Source organism: Achroia grisella, unplaced genomic scaffold (assembly GCF_030625045.1).
Source record: "Achroia grisella isolate CSIRO2021 unplaced genomic scaffold, CSIRO_AGI_Agris_v1 utg109, whole genome shotgun sequence".
Classification (NCBI taxonomy): domain Eukaryota; kingdom Metazoa; phylum Arthropoda; class Insecta; order Lepidoptera; family Pyralidae; genus Achroia; species Achroia grisella.
The window spans coordinates 2,353,940-2,375,138 of NW_026712573.1; the positions used below are offsets into that span (position 1 = coordinate 2,353,940).

At 32.9% G+C, this 21,199-nt stretch overlaps 1 protein-coding gene across 1 annotated transcript; it reads right to left on the reverse strand.

Moving 5' to 3' along the window:
• Positions 1-1,738: 1,738 nt before the first annotated feature.
• Positions 1,739-20,718, reverse strand: LOC131844329 (arf-GAP with coiled-coil, ANK repeat and PH domain-containing protein 2). The gene is made up of 20 exons (XM_059193190.1): positions 20,512-20,718; positions 20,314-20,430; positions 18,516-18,689; positions 17,751-17,835; positions 17,033-17,176; positions 13,757-13,852; positions 12,768-13,027; positions 11,793-11,909; positions 11,266-11,457; positions 10,317-10,423; positions 9,247-9,335; positions 8,692-8,786; positions 8,032-8,175; positions 6,421-6,491; positions 6,002-6,142; positions 5,449-5,606; positions 4,734-4,847; positions 4,169-4,275; positions 2,880-3,028; positions 1,739-2,544 (listed from the first exon to the last, which is right to left on the reverse strand). The coding sequence occupies exons 1-20, from the start codon at positions 20,562-20,564 to the stop codon at positions 2,525-2,527; spliced, it is 2,433 nt and encodes an 810-aa protein (XP_059049173.1). The 5' UTR covers positions 20,565-20,718; the 3' UTR covers positions 1,739-2,524.
• Between the last annotated feature and the right edge of the window lie 481 nt (positions 20,719-21,199).

The following is a 21,199-nucleotide window of genomic DNA, read 5'->3' on the forward strand; positions in this document are numbered from 1 at the left end:
CTTTGAGATTCAATTTAATTGATAAACGAAACAGTCTAATTGACAAATGCAATATCACTTCGGAATGACTTTATGTTGTTAAGAACCATTGTTCATAGCAGTATTAGAATCAGAAGCTAGAGAATAAAGAAATGCTATCAAATATATGGAATGTTATTTTGTTCCTTGCTACTATATTAATTATATATATTTATATAAAATCCAGTGCACAAAGAAGTAATATTTTGGTTACAGAAGTCATCACTGGCAACACTCACTGGTTGAAGACCTACAGAAGACTGAGATACTTAGAATGACGTACTATACTTTTAAGCAGTGATATTTAAGAATCTTTTCCACTATACTATACAATTTTTATTGCAATATGTGCCTTAATTATGTAGTGCAGTTGAAAGAACTAGTTTCTAATACATTTAAATTGAAAATTTTGATAGGTGTACGAAATCGAACTGTAAAAAGGTTATTTATGTCGGCAACTGTCTTACATAATTAAAACAATGATGAACGTTTTGTAATGTTGAATGTAACTATTATTATATGCAAATGCTGTAACATTCGCTTTTCTTCTTTAATAAAGTATAAAAAGCGGCAAGATTAAACTCACTAATAGTTAATCAATAATGTCACACAATACACATATCGATATCTACTAACACATTTGTAATATAGGCCATTATATATGTAAATACGCAACAGTTAACAATTATAATAACATACCCATATCCCAAAATGTATATTCAAATCTTTGGTTTGCTATAAATACATTACACCAATATGCAACAAATATGGCCGTAAACATTTATTTATTATAGCCGTGAGAAGCAATAGTCAGGTGCATTTATATTGACATATACTTTAGTACTTTGAAATAGTACTACTACACCAACAACATGAAATACTTAAAGAGTTTACCTGTGCCGTGATTAAATAGTTTACATACGCGACATGCGTCTGTATGTTGAATTACACTGACACATAAAAATCCCACTATTGTTAAAAAATTATACATCCACGATATCCATTTAATGATTTTCATACTACATATATAATCTTATGTAAATAAATAAATACTTTGGCCCAAACCAAATTTTATGCTACATACACACGCTACTACAAGTGTGTGTACATCACAAACTGACACACAGCAAAGGCATCTAAAATAATAACTGTAATTGCGTAACCGTTGGAATGTAATTCGCTGATTCATCATTGATTGCGAGCTTCATATTATATATTTTAACTTGGCAATGCGGAAGACTTTACTATGATTCTAGCCTCATTTTAAAATCTATGAAGCAGTTGATCCACTGCAAGATACTACAGTTATTTCTAAAATTGTTTCAGTGCTTTCAAATTATGACAGAAAATGTAGGCAGTCAATGTGAACTGATTTAATTATTTATTGGAAACGCAAATGTACAAAAGCACCAAAACAAGTACGAAACGACAATAGTGGTGTTCTTCCAATATGTGGTTAGGTAGTATAAATAGTTCTAAATTTCGTTTGCAATATTATAAAAAGCCTCGAATAATTTTAGTGGAGATCATTACAAAATATTATAATTAACGTAAACATCAGTTTTTGTTCGACATAAACTGATAAAGAAAATCACTTGATCAATATAACATTATTATGCTTGATATAGGAATCCAAAGTTCTTACAACTAGTATAAATATAGATATACCTGAGCCACCCGATATTGATAATAATTTAAAAAATACATTATTCAGTAGGTACGTACTGTTAAATTTTAGTGAACAATGAGAAGTCAGTGCGCCGATCCCAAATAATGAGACGAAATCATAATCGAGTAGTTTTAAATAAATTATTTATATTGAAAAATTTGTAATTGGATTACAAGCAGTAAATTCGCTCACATTGAACATTTACATATGTTTTTTTTTATAATAATGTAAACCTGAAAGAATATTTATAACCAATGTTCTTGATAAGTTAATACAAAGCCGAGATACCAACTTGCACCTGAATAATAAATGTGAAAATCGACTTAAAACAATTTTTACCTATTACACATACATAAAACAAAATTTAGATTTTTTTTTTAATGTCACATAAACAATATACTTTGCAAATCAATTTGTTAGCGACAAATACTAAATATAACCACTTGTGACATTTTGTATTAAGTAATACCTAAATTTTTAGCCAAACTAAGATACCATATTCTTAACGTTTTATAGAGGTACAAACAATATCTAACTTTGATTTTTGTCAAAATCAATTGAAGTATAAAACATAACAATATATACATAATAACAATCTCATTATTGTACTTGTAAAACACTTTTCATATATATTTTAATTAATAATCAAGCATAATAAGTCGATATCTAATTAAAAGACAATTTTTCATTCAATTAAAATATAAATACTTGTATATCGTGACATTATAACAAAGTGGAACGGCCTGTGGAACACATAATTCTTCAACTACCGCAGGCAGTCCGTCGATGTTGTCGTCGTTACCACAGCCAAAGTCGCCGACCTCTATTGTCAAGTGGTCATTCTGTCGGTTGCTCACCTATCATAGGGAATAAAAGTAAGATTCCTAATAGTAATACCCCTGAACAATTCACGGAACGTCATCTAGTCAAAGAGCTTGTGTTACCCATAACACAAGCTCTTTGACTAGATGACGCACCATTTCATTATCATCTAATATAAAAATCTCCTCCATTTTTAACTGAAGAGATCTGAGTATACTGTATAGAAAAATATAAGTACATATAGTATTTATATTTTTCTACATACACGTATAAAACCAGTTTCGAAAACTTTCATACGTATAACGTAAGATGTAAACATGTATATACATAAAACGTGTATACGATATAAATTGGTACATATGTAACATACCTTCGTTGTTGTTGTGCCTTGCACGCACCAGCCGCTCGGGATGCGAGTGAGCCAGCTGCGTGTAATCGCGGAACACTTCGTTGTATGTATCATCGTTAGAAGACATCTCGCTCTCACGCATCTCCTCGTTCAGTTTTGTTAGACGCAACCTTTACAAAATGTTATTTGATATTATATTAATATTTTATATGTATATACCATAAAATTACAACATTTAAAAAGGAGCAATACACAACAATTTATGTTGGTTCTAGTGAATGACTGAAATGGCAGAAAGTTGCACAATACAATATGATGACCCTAAACTAGATATTACACCTGTGCGATAAGTATCAGTGTTCTCATATAATATATGTATTTGACATAAGTTATGGGTTTATAAGAGAAACAATCCTACACTATTATGTTTTTTTTATCTCAGTGGCACCACAGATAGAACATCGTTAGCTAATGCCCGTCAAACCACTTATATGTTATCATACCTTTGAATTACCATCTTATCTGTACTCTGTAACTTCACTGCCATATTAAAATTGAACACGGCTTGTAAGTCATTTATTTTATTTATTTATTTATGTCAGGCTACTAACGGCCCATATTATAAATAATAAAATATAAATTGTCTCCGTGGTCACGGGACTGTCGACGGTAATCTGCCAATAATGTTGCTTCATAGCAGAAATGGTGTGTATAATATATGTGGGAAAGACAAGGAAGCATTATGTCGTCTCTAGCGCACACTGCCAACGTCAACCGGCCATAACGCTGTAACCGACGAGTGAAAACAGTGGTGTGCGTTTTAAGAAGTTTTAGGAAAACAAACAGTACAGCGTGTAAAAGGCTGCACGATTTATGGATAAAATTTGACATAAAAATAAATATCCCACATTGCCAAAAGGCTTTTTAAGCAGATTGAAGCAGACTTTACAAAGGGCTACATTAAAAGTTAGATAATCTGCAGTAGTATCCATACTACAGATGGCTTTGGTTGTCTAGCGGTTTAGAACACCGCTTTACTTCCGATGATCGCAGGTTCGATTCTTCGGACGTTACAAACAATTGTATTCATGAATATGATTGTTTGTATTGGTCTGGGTGTTAATTATGTATAATATATTATATATATTTATAAAAAATAGTATCATGTAGTATATAGTCTAGTACTCATAACACAAGCTCGGCTTAACTTGGGACTAGATGGTGCTGTGTAAAATGTCCAAGGATATTATAATTCTACTACCAATAGTACAAAATGACTGACTGAATAATTGAATCAAATATATACTCACAATGTGACAATATCTGCGTTTGCGTGTTTGACGGCTATGTCAAGCGGCGTCTGACCTTCGTTGTCAACAATCGACTGGTCGGCGCGATAACGCAGTAATAGGCACACCTGACAACAAATATATTTAATTATACCTCTCTTTATGTAACGAAAATGGGGAAGTTGACGGCGCACTTAATGGAAAGTGGTAAGTGTCGCTTACAGAGATCGAACTTCATAATAAAATAGATGGTGACGTACATAATATCTCTCATGCACTGATTATCGTGGCTTGTTAACGTTTTGCAACAAAAATATGTGCAGCAGATGTAGTCACACAACTGGAATTGGAAATTATATTATTGAATGTCAATTAAGAAGAAATGCACAATATTCTGACATCATGACCAGCGCAATTTAAGATCGGTTCAGTAATGTAGTTATAGACAACAATCGTCATCTTCTAACATTTCGACTGATCTTTTTACACAATAATAAAATGGTACATATTACAAGAGAATGGCATTAAAATAATGGTCCAGATGCCTATACTTTTATTATTTCAGATATAATATGAATAATTTTACCTGTCCTGTATTCCCGGCTTCAGTGGCGAGATGCAGCGGCGTCTTCCCGTCTTCGTCTTGTAGATTAAGCTTGCTGCCGTTCAGTAACAGGAATGAACATGCCATCACGGAACCCTAAACAATGTGCAAACAAAATAAAATAGTTGGTAACTTCATCGTACAAGTTTTCACTCGTTATTCAGAAATGGAAATTGACTGAGTCGGTAGTAATTTCACATTCCATATAAAAAACCGAAATTCAATCGGGGCGATATTAAAAAACTCCCATGCGAAGTGCAATAGTTAATTCCAAAAGAATATTTTTTATAAAAATACAGTTCAATTAAAAACAGACAGTGTATGTACTGTGTATACGTACGCTGAGCACGGCGGCGTGCAGCGGCGTGCGCAGCCGCAGGTGGCGGTGGTGGAGGTCGGCGCGGGCGGCGAGGGCGCCGCGCATCACGGCCACGTTGTGTATGTACTGTGTATACGTACGCTGAGCACGGCGGCGTGCAGCGGCGTGCGCAGCCGCAGGTGGCGGTGGTGGAGGTCGGCGCGGGCGGCGAGGGCGCCGCGCATCACGGCCACGTTGTGTATGTACTGTGTATACGTACGCTGAGCACGGCGGCGTGCAGCGGCGTGCGCAGCCGCAGGTGGCGGTGGTGGAGGTCGGCGCGGGCGGCGAGGGCGCCGCGCATCACGGCCACGTTGTGTATGTACTGTGTATACGTACGCTGAGCACGGCGGCGTGCAGCGGCGTGCGCAGCCGCAGGTGGCGGTGGTGGAGGTCGGCGCGGGCGGCGAGGGCGCCGCGCATCACGGCCACGTTGTGCGCGCGCGCCGCTCGCGCCAGTACCGCTCCCGCCGACAGGCCGCACATCTCCTCCGGACCTGTACACGTCGGGATTGTTAGTATTGCCAGCTATATACAATGTCAGTACGATGTCCGCATGGTCCTGCACGTCTCGATTCCAGCTTAATTCCTCAGAGTAAAGTCATATCCGTTAGGCGGGAGTTGACCACTCCCGCCTAACAGTTACGACTCCATAAGTCCTTCTGAGGATTTGGAATGCCATCTGCACTCTGCCCCTTGGAGTAGTCTAAAAAAATATCCATATTAATTCGCAATGATGATGACTTAATTTCTAGCTCATAAGAGCAAGCAACGGGCATGTGACATATTAGCATATCCCTTTAACACAAGTAGACGCACCACACCAATCATTAATTAATAAAAACATACAGTCACGTGAAAAACTAATATACTCCAAAAGAACAAGTCGTACCTAAATCGTCAGTATCCTCGCCCTCAGTGGACTCGTGATCAGAGGGTAGGCTGAGGTCGACGTCGCGGTCAGTTGCCAATTCGCTGCCTATCACCAGCACCGGACTCTCGTCACTCTTACTTGAGCTTTCCGACGCCGAACCTATAAATAACAGATCTATACTTTATTTTATATCTTTAATGGTGATATTCTAGTCCAACTACAGTGGGTTTATATTATAATTGTCTTTGGAAGGTTTAAACATAGAGAATATTAAGGATCTACAATAATAAGATGTCATTGACATTACAAACTTAGTGAGCAACGCATTTTAATGTTTACGATACTGTTCATATATATATAGTAAAAGGTTACTACTTTCCATTATGTGGACAGTTCTAACAATATTGTGCCTGTATCATACAAAAAAAACTGTTTACCGCTAGTATTACTGTTGGCATCACTTTTCTCATCGGGAATAGTCTCAGGTACTACAGGTGGTGCACGGACCCTGTAAAAGAATGAAGATTAATTGTAGAAGAATATTAGTTAGTAATCAAAACTGTACCATAATTAATATATGACTTTAGTTTGCACATTGTTTAAGCGCATCATTAGTGGCACCGGTAGATATCAATCAGCCCGGGTCTATCTTCAATTGTACATATGGAGTGTTATACAAAAATATTTGTTTATAATTAATTAAATTCATATAATTAATAACATACACGGGGGAGGGGATTGTTAGTAATGTGGACTAATGATCCCATTGCTAGCAATTTACTATGTCAAGTCTACCTCCACGTGGTTCCCCCTGGAAACCATCGTGATAAATTCCCGGTGAATTTGTCACGTTGGGCTAACTGATCTGACTTCATCTTATCATCCTCCACTGGTGCCCCGCCAGCATAAACCGTTAGCGAACCATTCCATTAACATCCTCTAAAAAAAAATTAATAACATACATCTCCACTTCAGAACATAGCCCGATGTGATCAAAACTAAGTTATTAATATTAAGATTATTTTGGCAAAAAGAGAATAAATTAAGAATGTATTGTGAGTTCGAAAACTATTAATGATAGCGTCAAACACATACATACATCAGTTCATTCTTTGACATATACCTATTCACAGTATTTGACTTTACACATGCAAAAGATAAACAAAAGCTAACCTACACCTCTAGGCTCATATACAAATATCATAATTAAATTTGTCACGACAATTCCAACGTCCAAACTTGATATACAGATTTTAAAATTTTTGCATTACTGTAGCACACACATGCAGGTTTACCTATATTGTGTTGGATTGGTTAAAAATATTATATACTACAAGTATTTGTAATTTTTTTTTTTATACTACTAGGTGGCAAACAAGCATACGGCATAATTAAGCCCATATGTGTGTACTAAGATTCAAATAAAAATTCTTCTATGCACATATCAATCTATAGTCTCTTTTTATTCCTGGAGACTAAATTGACAGCTGTAAATGTCAAATTTTTAAACAATGTTACCGCCATATATCAGGGGCTAGATTTGTTTAATCATTAATTTTTAAATTAACATAGTAGTTTTAATGCTTTACATGACCCTTCCGCAACAAAATATACGTACATATACTAGTGTTTTCATTATTCTCGTTGTATTATACAACATCATTAATAAATTTTACAGTATGATAATACAAACTAATATTTTTTTCTTTCAAACAGCAAAATATTAAAAATAAATGTATGTTATATGATATAACACCATACGAAGGTTATTTGTTTTATAAAAAAAGGCAGTTAGTATTTATTTTAGTGAAAAATAATAAATCTATTTTGATACAACTGCCCTATATTTATTAATTTTGTGATCATGCGTTTTAAACAAACACATTATTTCTCAGTAACCTATAAATATAGGTAATTAATATATTTCCGATAGTGCCACAGTATTTAAAATTGGCAAAAACCTTGCAACATTGGTAATTTAATTTGTCTCTGATTTGGATTAAAAAAACAGACTATAAGTTTCTCAGTTGTAACTTTAAAACAAATACCTGCGCCGCGCACGCCGTACCGACCAGCGGCGTCCGTTCCGCAACGGAGACTCCGCGCCCGGCTCCGCTCCGCCCATGTTCACGATGTCTTTAACGAACGACAGCGATACGTACTTCGCGCGTATCCACGCCTCTCGAACTGACCTATAACAATTAAAAAACGTTACATTATGGTTCTATTTCCATAACTAACAAATTAATCACGTTATGACGTACTGTACGCATGTGAATGCAACCGCATTATATAATACACATATAATGCAACAATGACATAGCCTGACCAAACGATATAGTATTACGGCATTGGATTGGACGCAGTTTTGCATTATTATTATTCTGTGTTTAATGAGAGAGAATTCAATTTATTCTTGATTATGTTCTAAAAGAAAAATACAAAAGTAGATTGAAATAAAAATTACGATTATATTCTGGACCTACTTATCAGTTGTCGATATAATGTTGAGAAAATTGTTTCTTAAAAATAGTTGTAGCTAACATATTTTGAACAAAACTAAATGTAATTATAGTCCGACATATTGAAATAATATTTATAATATTGTATAAAATTTAATAAGCTACAACCATATGAATATATATAGCTTACAGGAATTGTAAGATTTACGTACAAGTGAGTGCATACAATAGTAAAGGCACACTTACGTCTCACAGTCCGGAGTTGCCCTAGTAATAGTAGTGCCTTCAGTGTTCGCCTCGTATATTAAATTCACTATCTTATTGCCCAATTCCGCCATTACCTGTAAACATATAGATTTTAGACGTAAAACAAAGGAACTGATTAGTAAATATGGAAAAGAACTGACTAATTTGATACTTATTTGGATACATTTTTGGTTTGATATTAGTGTTTACTTCACAAGTGAATCAATAAGAAATGTTAGTTTTATATTTCGACTCATGACCTGTTTGGTGTAATTAGGGATAGTTAATCACTAGGCTATCACCTACATATACATATATACATCTTAACCCAGTGATTTACTACTACTTGTAAAAAATGTTCTGAGAGGAGTTTTCATTGTCTATGTATAAAAGAAAAGTTATATTCGTAATTAATTATTTGTGTGTTTTCTTGCTTTTTTAAAATATGTATGTTCTATTTTTAGTAATATTAATCATGTGTTAATAAAACAACTATACAACTTTATAAGTATAGATAGATAAAAAATAAGGTATAAAAGGAGGTTTGTTCTTTACCTTGATGATATCTGGTTCCCAATCGTCTAATGTCAATGATCTCACTTTACTGAGGTGCACTCCAAGGGACCTGTGTATGCCTGAACATTCTGAAATAGCAATAGACATACAAAATATTTGCAACATATTATAAACAGTCATATTATAAAAAATATTTTTTTTATTCATTTATTATAAATATAATCTCACTGCCACGGATTTTATTTGGATATGTTAACGCCAGAATCCCAAATAATGTAATTGATTAAATATTAACAAAATATTAGACCAGTGTTTTTTTACTAAAACAAATAATAGCATGATGAACCTATTGGAAAAAGAAGAAAATATAACAAAATTATATCACAAATAATTGGCGATCATAAATACAATTGCGTAACTTTAACCGTTTACGCAGCGGAAGCATTTCTAACCAATATTGTTTACATTTTTTATTGCTGCTCTGCTCCTACTAATCGTAGCATGATGTTATATATATTATACAATGTGGTTATCTATATATATATATATATAAAACACTATCGCGATTCGTCGCGTACATTTTTTTAGATCATTTAAAGAAGAATAATTCTTTCAAACATATTTTTTGGGTCACTTGAATCGTTTACGAAGCGCACGGAATGGAAGGCCTCAAAAATGAATAATTTCCCCGTTTTTGTAACATTTTTCATTGATGCTTCGCTTCTATTGGTCGTAGCGTAAAGTTATACAGCTTAAAGCCTTCCCCAACAAATGGACTGTCTAGCACATAAAGAAACAATTTTTTCAATTCGAACCAGTAGTTCCTGAAATTCGCGCGTTCAAACAAACAAACTCTACAGCTTTATAATATTAGTATGGATAACCTGTAGCACTCGGGGATAATATACCTTTCTAACTGTAAAAGAATATTTAAAATTAGATAAGTAGAACGATTGATTACCCCAAACAAACAAACAAACAAACAAACAAACAAACAAACAAACAAACAAACAAACAAACAAACATACAAACTTGACCACTGTAAATATTAATATAGATTTACAAATTATGTTTAACGGTGATTGCATGATCTTATTACTATTACTCACCTATACAAAGTGTAATACCAAGGTTGATACTCGCCCACCGGGGGTTGGGGCTGCCACAATCACAGCAGTTGTTGTTACCAGGAATATTGAGTAACTGCTCCCAAATCCTGGAATAAACTTTGACTTTATATTTGATATTATATATATATACTTAGAACGGATATTCGCAGTTTCATCGTCACTTTCTTGTCTATCTATCTATTTGTCTATCTTGTAATACGTCCCACTGTCATTTAATCCTAACACATGTTTAAACAGTGGGCGTGCAAGATTACATCAATAGCCGCGCGCGGCTTTTAATGTCGACGAAAAATCGCATTTAAACATTATTGATAAAAGTAATAATAAATATTTTTAAGTTATCTTGAGCTTGAGATATGTAATTCAGTGTTTTTATATTCTCACAACAACTTACAGCATAGTTACACATCTTTAGGGTACTTTATCTCATTGACATTTTTATTTATGTAAATAATAAGTAAATGGTAATCCATAAACTCAGGGATGAGCAAAACGCGTCCACGAGTCGCTAGCGGACAGTTAAACATGATTATGCGGCTTGCCAAGCATTACTATAATTTAATTTATTTTATTTTATCTACTTTTTCCCATCAATATTAATATATTGATGGGATATATAATAATTTATAATATTTATTATAATGAAATGGTAGTGCATACTAAACCGAAATATTTTTTTTTGACAAGTTACTCACTTGTTGGCGTCTTCTTCGTACAAGCTTTTGTATTAAAATTTATATTCATATTTATTATTCTATTGTTTATTATAAAAATACCTACAAAACATTGTTAATAGGCATTATTACTTTGTGTATACAAAAACAAAACTTTACTTTTTGGCGCCTTGATTAAAAACTTTACTTCCCCTGCATTAACTTATTGTTAAGATGAAATATATAAACGAGTAAAATAACTGAGTAACAATTACCTTATTTTCCTCATTCGTACAATGGCGGGGCTGTGTTTGTTGTCGCTGGGCTTATCGTCCGGCACTAACACCAGTTGCGAGTCAGGATTGTCGCGACTCTGACCTTGTTGTATAGCAGACCTAATGCCATTTTGCAATGCTAAAATCCACGTGTTCAGCATTTCTTCGGAATCTGCTTGAAGCATGTGACTCCTGTAAAAAAATATAAATGAAAAATTAGTGTTAACTATTGCCATATATAATATATATTACTAATTTCTTTGTAAATTGCATATATACATTATATTTATTGGTCTATATTATATATTGTATCTATTAAAGTAAGTATCTAAGTACGTATATATTTGTTGTTCTGTGAGCATACTAGTATTGACATATTTAACTAAGGTACGTAAATACCAAAAGAAGGCACACTTGGCACACATTAATTTTTTTTATATTTTCTAACCCATCGGGTTTATCAGGTTTCATGCCCAGCACTGCATAGTATATCCTAATTGTATTTCTACTCTTGTGATAATACTTACTTGGAGGGTGATAGCACTTCGAAGCAGTAGCGCCTCTCACCATCGTGGACCGGTTTTACAGTGCACAAGCGCAGGTCTTCCTCCATAGCAGTTACATTTAATTCACCAGTCCGTTTCCTTAAACACAGTGTAATATTGTCTCATAAAACAGATAGTACAAAATGTAAAAAAAAAATTATACCGAGGTAGACTGTCAAAAATCGTCGGCGTGAGTACCTCAATTTTACCTATTTCAGCCGTCAAGATTTCCACAAATTATTAGTGTAACACTAAACTCAATACAAAAAACCCGTGAAATAGCAGACTTCATGCATTATATGCATGACTATGATTGTTTGTATCAGTCTGGATGTTGTCTACGTATATTATATATGTATTTATAAAAAAAGTATCGAAGTATTTATATCAGTTGTCTAGTACCCATAACAAACCGTGGGACTAGATAGCGCTGTCCAGGGTTATTTATTTAACTTCGTAATAATATGAAATTAATTTAAATAATATAGTTATATATTATCAATAGTGATGTTTTCATAACAACACTATACTATATATATATCGTCACTTTTAATCACATACATTTTAAGGTGTGAGTGCGTGTCACAAATTATAACCGGAACCTTGGAACGTGACTGATATTTGCATAATTGTTATGCCACCATAAACAATGGAAGGTAGAAGTTTGCACAGATCACAGTTACCTATATAAATCATTTAATATTAATCTGCATGCCACAGTGTAACAGAGAAAACATTGTACAAGTTGTAAATTATATATAGATTTTATTGATGCATAGGTACCACGGTCATCACATGATGAAGTGATGTCCGTGTGCTGTTATATAAGCAATGGTCACAGTCAGGCAGTTAGCTTGATTGCAATTACATAAAAAATTGAAATTATGCTCTTAATTAAATATTGAAACTATGTGCTATGCACCCTAATAAAATAAATCAAAATTTAAAAATGCATACCTATATACAAGTCTATTGTCATACAAATAGAACCATCTCCTATTCCACGTCTTGAAAGCGTTTGACGTTCTCTTGAAAAGGTAGCCCTGCATTCTCGGCATATTCTTCAGGCACGGTGTACCAAGTAAGCCATCTTTGGTGTCGTTCTCCTGCTGGCTCGTCTTGCAGCTCGGCAACACTGTGTCCTTACTATTAACGATCGTATGACGATTCTCCATTTCTTTATCGAGCGTTTTAGTATCGTTACGCATAGTTGAAACCTGAAAATTTACCGATTAGCGTTTATTACTTATAAGAGTTATTAAAATAGTTTATATAACGACCACTCTCAATTTCTCTACTAATTGACATATTAAAATGTATGCATAGAAAATAGAACTATACACTGTTCCAATAGAACTAGAAAACAAAAGGTAAACAAAGAGGTCACTGACCCGACCACAGACTGTTTAGTGGTATTGATACCAGTACGATTGAAAAATCAATATGTAATTGTATTGAATATTTCTATTAATATATTGTGTTTCGATTTGTTCCAATAAATTAACTTTTATCGCAGATCATTTTTAACAGATAAAGATTTTAATAACTTCTTTTCAGGGGAACGGGATTGTTAGTAATATGGACATATTACCCCATAGCCATCAATTTACCCTGTCACGTTGACCTCAACGCGGTTCCGCCTGGAAATCATCGCGGTAACTTCCTGGTGAATTTGTCACGGTGGGCTAAGTGATCTGACCACATACTCATCTTATCGTTCGTTAGCACAGGCGGGTGCAGGTAAAGTTTTATTTTTTATTTAATGCAGTTGATTATTAGGCGCGACTAATTATAGTTTTTTATTGAAATAATAAACTACAATAGCATGTAATGGCCGATTACTTCATGTAATGTCGAATTCTATTACTGACATTTAAAGTAACAAATAAATTAAATAGGTGCATAACTGTTATTTTTGATTAAAAAGAGATTTAGTGGGTACATACTTCTTCAGCTGTTGTTCTGAGGAATGGTTCTAAGTCTTCAGAAAGATCGGCTCCTTGGTGGTAATAAGTACAACACGCTTGTAGATACGATAAGAACTGAAATCAATAATATTTTAGACATTAGATAAAGTATACATAGACTACTATCTATGTATACTAATCTATCACTAATAAGTTATCTCAGGAAAGTAAACTCCAGACTCCTTACATTATATTATTCCAGAATTATATAGGCTATATTGTTAACTCATATATACAAAACTCACAATATCCGGATTATCCTGATCAAGCCGAGCAGGCCATTAGTATCACATAATAAATTGAGATAAAAAACAAGTAAATAAAAATCAGAAACATGATCATAACTAAACAAAATCTGTAAACTCTAGATTGAACTATTATCGAAAAATATACATTTTCAACGCACAGTTACCTATAATTAGTTAGCAATTGACGTCTTCACGAAACGGTGAACAATGTTTCAAGATTCGTTATAGATTCAGTGAAGTATAAATACAGTTACACGAAAATATTGAATGGCTTGAGCAACACAATACATAACTGTCGCTGGTAGACGTCGCGCGCGATTTACTTACAAATAAATGGATGTAGCCTTGCTTGGAAGTGTTAAACTTACAAAACTACATTGAAATTCATATTTAGGTGGTACAACTGTACTAATGAGTAATGTGATAGCATGATTATAGATAACTTATCAAAATTGGCAACGCACTACCAAAAGGAAGTGTACAATTCAACTGTATCTTTATATATATACCTACATAGAGATTATATACAGTGATTGCAAACGTGTTTACGAAAGGACGTGGTTCGAGCTTGGATCCAAATGCTCATTACTATTTGTGTACGGATATATAATATGCGAAGAGGTAGAGAATAGGATTTTATATAAACCCTATTTTGCTGGCTAGCCAAAAAGACACGAAAAGCTTAGGAAAAATATTTTTATGTGCATTAATTAAGCACAGTGTGAATTGTCCTGGGTTACTATTATTATTAACATTTTTATCTTGTATATGATTGTTCAATGCCGTGGTTCCCATTTTTTTTATAATAGCATTATAATTAGGCACTAGGCCGACCACCTTTAGGAATTAGGTCGGCCTAGTACCTAATTATAGTGTTATTATAAAAAATATGTTATGATATTGGTAAAAGAAAAAAATCTAACTTTATTTTGTCTAAATATATTATATATTTGCAAATAAAACGTTCTATGGTTCGCAAATAAATCTAGAAGACGCAAATAAAAAACTGCTACAATCAAAACTTCGCGATAGTCGTGTAAAGTAGATATACTTTTATATAGGTACATAGGAATTTTATCATCTCATTATACGTTACATTACTGTAATAAGAGTTACCTACTTATTACAGTAATGTAATGAGGTAAACGATGCAAATAAATCTGCAACTAACGAATAAAAACAAACGTGTGAGTCATCTTTTTATAATGATATTGCACGATACAAAACGAATGTATAAGTGGATACAAATTCCCACGTATAACCATAAGTATAACGTTGAAGGTGGTTCCTACCTATAAAACTGCTCGATTAAAGAAATGCAAGTTTTATCCTCTAGACATAAGACACAAAATGTATTTTTCTTGTTATGTGTGCATGTAACCGTACAAAGGAAGATCCGCTGCAATGTGTTTCTACCTTCGGGTCATAATTAGGTAATTAAATTCAAAGTATACATGGTACTGTATGTATTATGATCATTAAGTAATGTCTGCGTCATAGCAACATTAAATATTGTAAAATATAAGAATTACAATAATATTTTTAAAGAAAATGATACAAACTTTATAGCTGGTGGCCCTGTGGCCTCGGATGTTTAAAATTACAGCTTAAAATGCAAACAGCTGCTCGAATTAGCAGCAGTACTGTATATAATTATACTAATACTGATATACTAACTATAAGGTATTTAAGGCCTGATGAACAGACACAGTTATCTATCAGCTTACCCATATTGATCTTAGATAAATAAATGTGACGAACGCGAAGCTACTAACTATAAAATAAGACTATTCTTAGTGGATTACTCTTTAATGCCTTGAAAGACTGACAATAAAAAATTCTAAATGCGTAATAATCGTATATAACAAAAAAATGTTATGAATAGAATAACAGCTACAGCTGACCTAACTGTCAGAGACAAAAACATTATTAGAAGGATGACTTGCAACATATTCAAATATATTAAGATTAGATACTTAATTCAAATGATTTCATTCTCATCTTGTAAAATATATAACATACTCATAGTTTATCTGTATATATTTAAAAAAATCTGTTAGCTGTTCCTGTATATTTAAAATTTCACACAAACTATTTAGAACAGTCTCGTGCATTTTAAAACAATTAGACTTCAAACAGGCGTATCAAGTAAGTTTGACCAACGCATATGAGTAATTGAAAGTATATCCATAGTATGAGTAATGACAAATTGCGAAACAAATATAGAAAGCGAAAGTGTGCGTGACAACGTTCAGCCTAACCGATTATGGGAAGTCGATGTAACTTGCAGGTTTCTTATCCTTATTTTTCTATGTCCCAAATTAAAATTAAGTCAGCTAAATAGGCCTAACCTTATTTATCGCTAAATATCGATTGTTTTTGTATGTCATCGACGTGATGCATTTTACGAATGAAGTATCGTGAGTTTTGTTTTAGTTGTGGGGATAGTACAGGCTGCACAACTACCTAACTTTGCAATAGAGAAAAATCTAATATTGAACATAAGTACATACATATATATGTAGACAATTTCAAATATCCAAATTAGTTAAACGATCAATGTTCGTACTACGTATTATTAGATCAAGGAAAAGAAAAGACGAGATTTCAAATATTTTTCAGCATAATCTAAGATAATGTATATAACTAAATCAAAACATGAATATTTTATACGTAAGTAGTTACACCCGGCACGGATTACAATGCCACGAACAGCGTTCTAATAAAATAAGTCTTTGGCGGCATTACGTTTTAGTACTCGAGAATTGCAACTTATGAGTGGTCGATATCCATTTCAACTTTAATTTAATTTCAACTTACTTAATTGATTAAAAATCAAATAGTCAATAATGCAAACACTTACGGATATTAATTTTTATATAGATATTTTGGTTTAGAAACTCTCGTCGGAGTTCTCAAAAGATCCTAGCAATTCTTCACAGTCTGATGAATAGTTTAGGATGAGCATTTTGCATTTTAGGCAACTAGAAAATAATTGAAATCTTACCGTAGCCAATATTTCGTGACGTTTCCTCACTTGCAGCATTGTAATCTTATGCACATGGTCGAGGGCGGTGTGCCGAAAGCACGATCGCGTAGCCACCAAAAGATTCATTATCTCCTCCACGTCAGCTGATTTGTGTCTTGACACCTATAATTACGTACATATATAGCTATAATTCTATCAACTTACTTTACTTAATTAAAAAGAGCCTTTGCAGTACCTATGGCGGCAAGTCGATTTGACTACTTGACCACTGAGACGTGATAACATTATATTTCGCAAAGCGCATAGACCTCTTTCAAAATATTCTAATGCTCTTAGCTGTAGATAGCCTTTACGGCTTCAGACGAAAATGGGGCAAGTGCAGAGGGTACTCCTAACGTGCGGAAGGAGTGGAGTGGAAATACACCTTATGGAGTGGTTGTAAGCCAACTAAAAAGCATCTGAGGACACGGCTAGATTTTCAATACTAGGCTCACGCCGTAGTAACTTCGATCCCCGTTTGAATGGTACCGGTATCCATCGGAAATTGAGTCCGTTCGTTTTGCCAGTTTTAAAACCTCACGAAAACCACAATATTATATAATATAATATTGTGGTGTTCGTGAGGTTTTAAATTTGTTAAGTTTAATTAAATTTGTTCTTATAGATAAACATAGTATATAATCAAACAATATAATATTAACTAAATAATATGTGTGCAAAACTTTAATGGTCTCACCTGAGAGTTCCTTGTTAAAGCTATGTCAAGGTCATTCGAGATTTTATCAAAATGATGCTTGCTTTCTTTGACACCTTTGATATCTCTAAAACAATAGATAGCAAAATACACACTTATATAAAAAAGTTAACGTCAATCAATAACTTAATTGTAAAATCACACCATTCTCCTAACTGAAACACTAAACTCCTAAACAGGATGTTTAAGTGTCTGGTATCATATTTACAGATAGAATGAATAACTCAATATGAAAATCAATGTATGATTATGTATATTATAATATAAATAAATAAACCCATGAGTTCTGCGTTCACCACCATGTCGACAATGCCTCCATCTCCAACTACCCCAACAGGGATGATAAGCTAATATTATTTTTTTACATTATAAAATAATACTAATATTTTTCGAATAATTGAATTTGGTTATTTAATGTAAAATCAAACTATGGAATATGTAACAACAGAACACATAATAATAAAAGATGTGTTCTCCAATCATATATAACTCCAATCATATGAACCGATGAGGTTCACTGCAGTTTATATCTGAGGGTGGTGGAGCGTGCACCCCTCTCCACCACTATGACTACAATACATAGCTCTGTGATAAAATAATCTATTCATAACATAATTAATTAATAATACTGGCAAAACAGTACACTGATTATAACAAGTAATAATAATAATCTTAGGACAATTCACACTACATATCCTGTCATAATCAAAATTAAACATTGGTAATGAAACAAAAGTATGCACTTACACCTTAATAAAAGCTGTGAGATTCTTCATTACAGTCCTTGATGCCTGATCCAACAGTATAGAGTGGAACTTGTTCATCTCCTGCAGTTCATGTATCATACGGTTGAGTGCGGCCATTACTGATGAATCTTCTGAGAAGCTCCCACTTAGATCCCACAGTGCATTTGCAAATGAACTACAATAAACACTCTATGTTGTAGATGAAATTACTAGCTGACCTGCTCAACTTCATCTGCATTACACTTACTTGACATTTAACATTATACATATTTCACACAATTTAAATAATATACAACTTTTAAATTATAGCCTATGTATAATTCTGATGTATGAGCTATATTACTGTTATGTTTCATCAAAATCTGTTCACTATTTTTTGTGTGAAAGACTAACAAACATCCCTCCATAGCAACAAACTTTTGCATTTATAATATTAATAAGATTATTGATAAACCAAGCATATGGAACATGATAAAAATATAATATAATAATATCCAGATCTAACATTCTTAACATGTATTTAAAGAACACCTACACAGCCAGACTAATTATTTTATGTCCAAGTAAATCTGTTTCTAGATTTAGGTATGTGTACCAGTTACTTAATATTAGTACTGTAAGCGTAATTTAGTTAAATAGTGATATACAAGTTGTACTTTGTTATTATTTATTTACTATTTATTATTGTTAAACTATATTAATTAAAGATGTACAAAGAAAGCCATAATAAGGTTTCTAGTTTTATGTAATTAAAAATAAAAAATCTATTAAAGAAACTTCTCATGTTTAATAATGTAATGAATATCCATTATGAAATTACAACACACACAGATAATTAAGTAACATTTAGTATCTTAATCTAAATAAAGTATGTGTAATATAACAATAAATATTGTACAATTGATAATGTTAATCTTTCACAAATAATAGGTATTATTTTATTACCTTCCAAACTGTACATATATTTTTTAAAAAGCATAACATCTGCTTACTGTAATTATTTACTAGAAACTATTATTATATAATTTAAAAGAAACTATTTTTATATGTGCCATATTAACTAAAATTTGTAAAATATAATGAAATTAAAAATATGTATATATATTTAGATCTCAATTGGCAATTAATATTTTTAAATGGCTAAAATATATAAATTGTATATATTCTGTATTCAAAAGAAAACAAAATTGCCTATATAATAGGGATAACTGGCAAACCCAGTTAAAATGTGTTTTCCAGTTATCCCTGCTAAAATGTGTAAATATACAAAATAAAATATTCCTAATACATAGCTAAGTGTCTGCATATTAAATCTGTTGGCATTCTGAAACATGCTGGAATAAATACTACCACTTCATGCAAAAAGAAAATTGCACTAAAGACTAATATGAATGTTTTTAAATTCATTACAAGTACATAAACTAAGGTTTATGTACTTGTAATTTAAAAATTTAAAAACATGTTCTATTATGTCAGTTCTTAGCTGAAAAGCACTCTGAACTGACGGAGATTTTATTCTGTATATTACTTATCTCTCAACATTCTCTCTTACCATACTGCAAGCAGAATTAAATGAAATCATCAATGAATAAATAGATCAGAGAAAGGTCCAATGACTACGATTCATGTTATTGCCAATTTATATTCTATTAAATTATTACAACTATTTCAAATACAGTAACAAAAACATAAATTGTATGTCATCAGTAACTAATCAACAAAATCCGAAATTTAACATATGTTTCGTAATGCATAATAGATGAAGTTTTAAAAACAAGTAAGTAGCACACATTACTTACCTTCTATGACTCATATATGTTTTGCCTGACTCGATCATAATTGTACATGCTTTAAGAACTTTATCCAGCTTCTGTTCCAGTGAATCAATACTAGCTTCTTCAGTTTCAAGCTGCTCCCTGAAGTGACAATTTGTTTAACTTATTTGTTATTCACAAGCAAAGTATTTTACTTTCTACGAACTTTCATCGATTACCGACCTAAATTTAGGAGAGTCCCTGAGGCATTCATCAAAATCAATTAAGGGTTTCATGCTTACACAAACAGTACTACTTAGTTTAAAAAACGCATAGGAATAAATTTCAATACATGACAAAGAATACTATCATAAAACAATTAAATCATTCAATTGCTTAGTTTTTTTCTTACTCTTTTCTGTTCATTCAAACAAATCTTTTCACAGTATCACAGATCAAAACAGCTCTGACGACAGAGAGCAGAAACATTTGACAGCTGCATTCAAAGTGACTTTTACAGCCCGGCTCCATACCTATCGATTCCGTTCTGTTCTAATTATAACAGAAAAAAGAGGGAATTTAATCTGAATCCATCGCGACCGAATACGGACAAGACATGCGCATGATCTAATTGAAGTGGGAGTCGCTCATCTGTACATCTGTACATATAAATAAAATTGGAATGTCTGTTTGTAATATTGAAATAACCGTTTTTTTATTACACGCATATAAATACGGTAAACACCAAAATAACATTTTATAGAATTTTTGTCAATCTGTTTTGTTTGTTCCGGCTAATCTCTGAAATTGCTGAACCGATATTGATGGCAGTTTTTTGGCAGGTAGCTGATGTAATAAGGAGTAACTTAGGCTAGAAAATAAATTTCAAAGTGTATTCTAAGGCTGAACAACTATCTACGTTAGAAAATCT